The 2,963-nt window shown below is 31.7% G+C and overlaps 1 protein-coding gene across 1 annotated transcript in view; it reads right to left on the reverse strand.

Annotated features, from left to right (window-relative positions):
- LOC105626020 (protein croquemort-like) overlaps positions 1–2,204 on the reverse strand; it is a 16,372-nt gene extending 14,168 nt beyond the window's left edge. Inside the window, exon 1 of the mRNA XM_012207329.1 lies at positions 2,088–2,204. Within this exon, the coding sequence (XP_012062719.1) occupies positions 2,088–2,204 (117 nt within the window). The remainder of the gene's footprint in view (positions 1–2,087) is intronic.
- Between the last annotated feature and the right edge of the window lie 759 nt (positions 2,205–2,963).

Consider the following 2,963-nt stretch of genomic DNA (forward strand, 5'->3'; position numbering starts at 1 on the left):
TACACTACACACACACACACACACACACACACACACACACACACACACCTGCAAACACACCAATTACATCAGTCTCGTTTAAATACTGTGAGTGACGCGATGAAATGCGAGGCAGCGGAACGCTGGGAGGAAAGAAAGGGAGAGGTTTTTATTGAATTAGGAAGAGAATTAAAATATTTGACAGAGGTATAGGAGAAAGTGGCATGGAACTTAGTGGACCGATATATGGGAAAGGATAAGTAATCTGGTATCTAATGACAAGAAGGTAAAAGAGGAATGATGTTCAGAATTCAACTGAAGGAGACGTCGTAGATATAGAGGAGTATTGAAGTGAAGGAGAGAAAATACAAGACAACACAGATGGAGAATAAAATATTACCAAATCTTAAAACCAGCCAGATGTCTGATAATATGGAGATATTGGTCGTATTTACGGATGCAATAGGAGAAATGGAAACAAGAATTTTGTTGTACACAATTTAGCAGATGTTAATTAAGAGAACATAGACATCAGCATCATCAAATAGAGAAATAACAAGTAATTAAGAAATGAGGAGTTTTTGAGAGTAGGAAAGGCGAAGGGAACAAAGAAGACATAAATGAGCATTAGCAACACTACAACTCGACACTTGACAACCACGTGTGGCTCGAATAATCATGAAGAGTCAACATGAACATCAAGAATTTCAATAGAGGAAGAGAGAGGAATTGGAATAGAATTAAGAGAAATGTCGAAGGACTAAATGCGGGATAACAATGTTTAGGACTAATTGACAATCAACAAGAATGATTTAGAAAGATTTAGATGCAAGGCATTATTAGTGAATCATTCGGCAATAGATTTTAAGTCTGTATTCAAAGCAGGAAGTTAAGCATGAATCGAATGAAAGGATTTGAGAAGAATTATGTTATCAATACATATATGAAGAGTTCGGAGGAAATTAGAATAATAATGCTGTAATTCATAAATTTATAATATATTTGCCTGTTCATATTATCGTCGAATTAAAGTTAAGAAGAAAAATAGTTTCAAAAAACAATCAGTTATGAAGTCGTAGTCATAAATTTTGATAAAATTTAGACAACACTTGAAAAGAAAAATCCAATGATTTTTTTAACATAAACTTTACATAATATCTACATAATAATTTATTTTATCATTATATATTTAAGAAAGACTGTGGATATTAAATATCATTATTTAATAGAATTAATTAGAATAAGAACACTGAAGATGATCAAGTTAAAAAGGTCAAAACGTATTAATATTAATAAATATATGTATTAATGTTAATAAATTATCATTATATTGACAATAATATTCAGCGCGGCTCGAATAGCCTAATAATAGTTAATTCACTATTATTGAATTAATATTCGAGCCTTATTAATATTATAGTTTAAATCATCAGATTGAACTTTTTATCTACAAGTATTATTTGAATCTTGTCTGAATTACGACTTCTGATTGGTCTTTTAAACATTTTCCTTCTTAAATGATTTGATAATATGAACAGATTACGTATCGTATTACTGAGATAAGAGAGATTAGATAATTAATTGTAAATATTGTAATATATACATGCACCACAAGTATATGAGAGAAGTGTAACCTAGGCCGGAGGCTTAACATAAGAAAGAAGAAGAATATTTTGTAAATTATCATAGAATCCGTTTTAAGTCCAACTTATAAAAAAAAAAGAAGTTGAAATAGATCTCGAAGGTAAACGCACCGATTCAATGTGACATGAACGAGAAAGCGAGAATATTAAAACGACTTCTACAATGAGATTTCAAGGCGTAAAACTTAAACGTAAGCCTTAAGCCATAAGAAATTGACCAATCATAGCCAATTATTCTCCTCATATTTGATTGATCAATTTCTTGCGGCTTAATCTTAAAGATTAAATTTCATGTTTTAAAATCTCATTGTAGATGCCACGTTATGAATCTTGTTTGATGTTACAAATAAATCTTATATGTTATAAATTGTTTTATAAAATGAAAAAAAAATATGAGAATATGTTGTCACACATGAACACAGATTACAGATGAAAATAATTAGTCATACACTCGTCTATACTCACTTTTTGAAGAATTTGATGAAAAACTGTCGGCCACAAGAAACAAAAGGAATTGCCAAGAGCTATCAGAAATAGCCCTAGGATTCCAAAGCTAAGCGATTTGTTCATCCACGGCCTCATAGTGACGCGTGTATCTCCACATGCACCGATCCTCGTCTCTTCAGCATGTGCACCCTAAACTCGAACGTTCGGCCTTCTTGTTAATCACTTGTCTCACTCCTCCGCGTCTTGCGTTAGTCGTAGGTGCTTTAGAGTCTGTAAGATAAAACGTATCTAATCTACCAGTCAGCAACGAGTTTATGTCATAGTTGCACGTGTATATAACCATACATGTGCATTCCTATTGCGTGTGCGTGGTACGTTTCTTTAAGTCAATGGAGTTTCCGAGTCGACTAGGAATGCGTAGACAATGACACGCATAGACACGTGAATTCACATGTATTGAATGCGAGATATTTGTGAGCATTCTAAGAACTTGTAGACCAATGTTCATAGTCGATTCTTATATTTATGGCTATAGACAGTCTCAAGTAGATAGACAATCTCAAGTAGATAGACAATCTCAAGTAGATAGATAATCTTAAGATATCACCAATCAAAGAGCTGTATTAGCATCTTAAGACTGATGATTTTAAAATAAGAACTAATTATGTAAGTACTGACTTCGGAGCAAAAAATATAGGGACAAAGTAACGCTAAATAAATTATTGGCGGCATCAAATGAAAAAGAAATAGTTGATCTGCGTTTTATAATCTATTATTTCGTGAAAAAATTATTCTTTTCATTTGTATGACACTTTGTCATACATCTTTCTTTTTTGTTAAAATATATAATAAAAATATATATAAATATTATATAAATATTATATAAATATTATA

Source organism: Atta cephalotes (assembly GCF_000143395.1).
Source record: "Atta cephalotes unplaced genomic scaffold scaffold00004, whole genome shotgun sequence".
Classification (NCBI taxonomy): domain Eukaryota; kingdom Metazoa; phylum Arthropoda; class Insecta; order Hymenoptera; family Formicidae; genus Atta; species Atta cephalotes.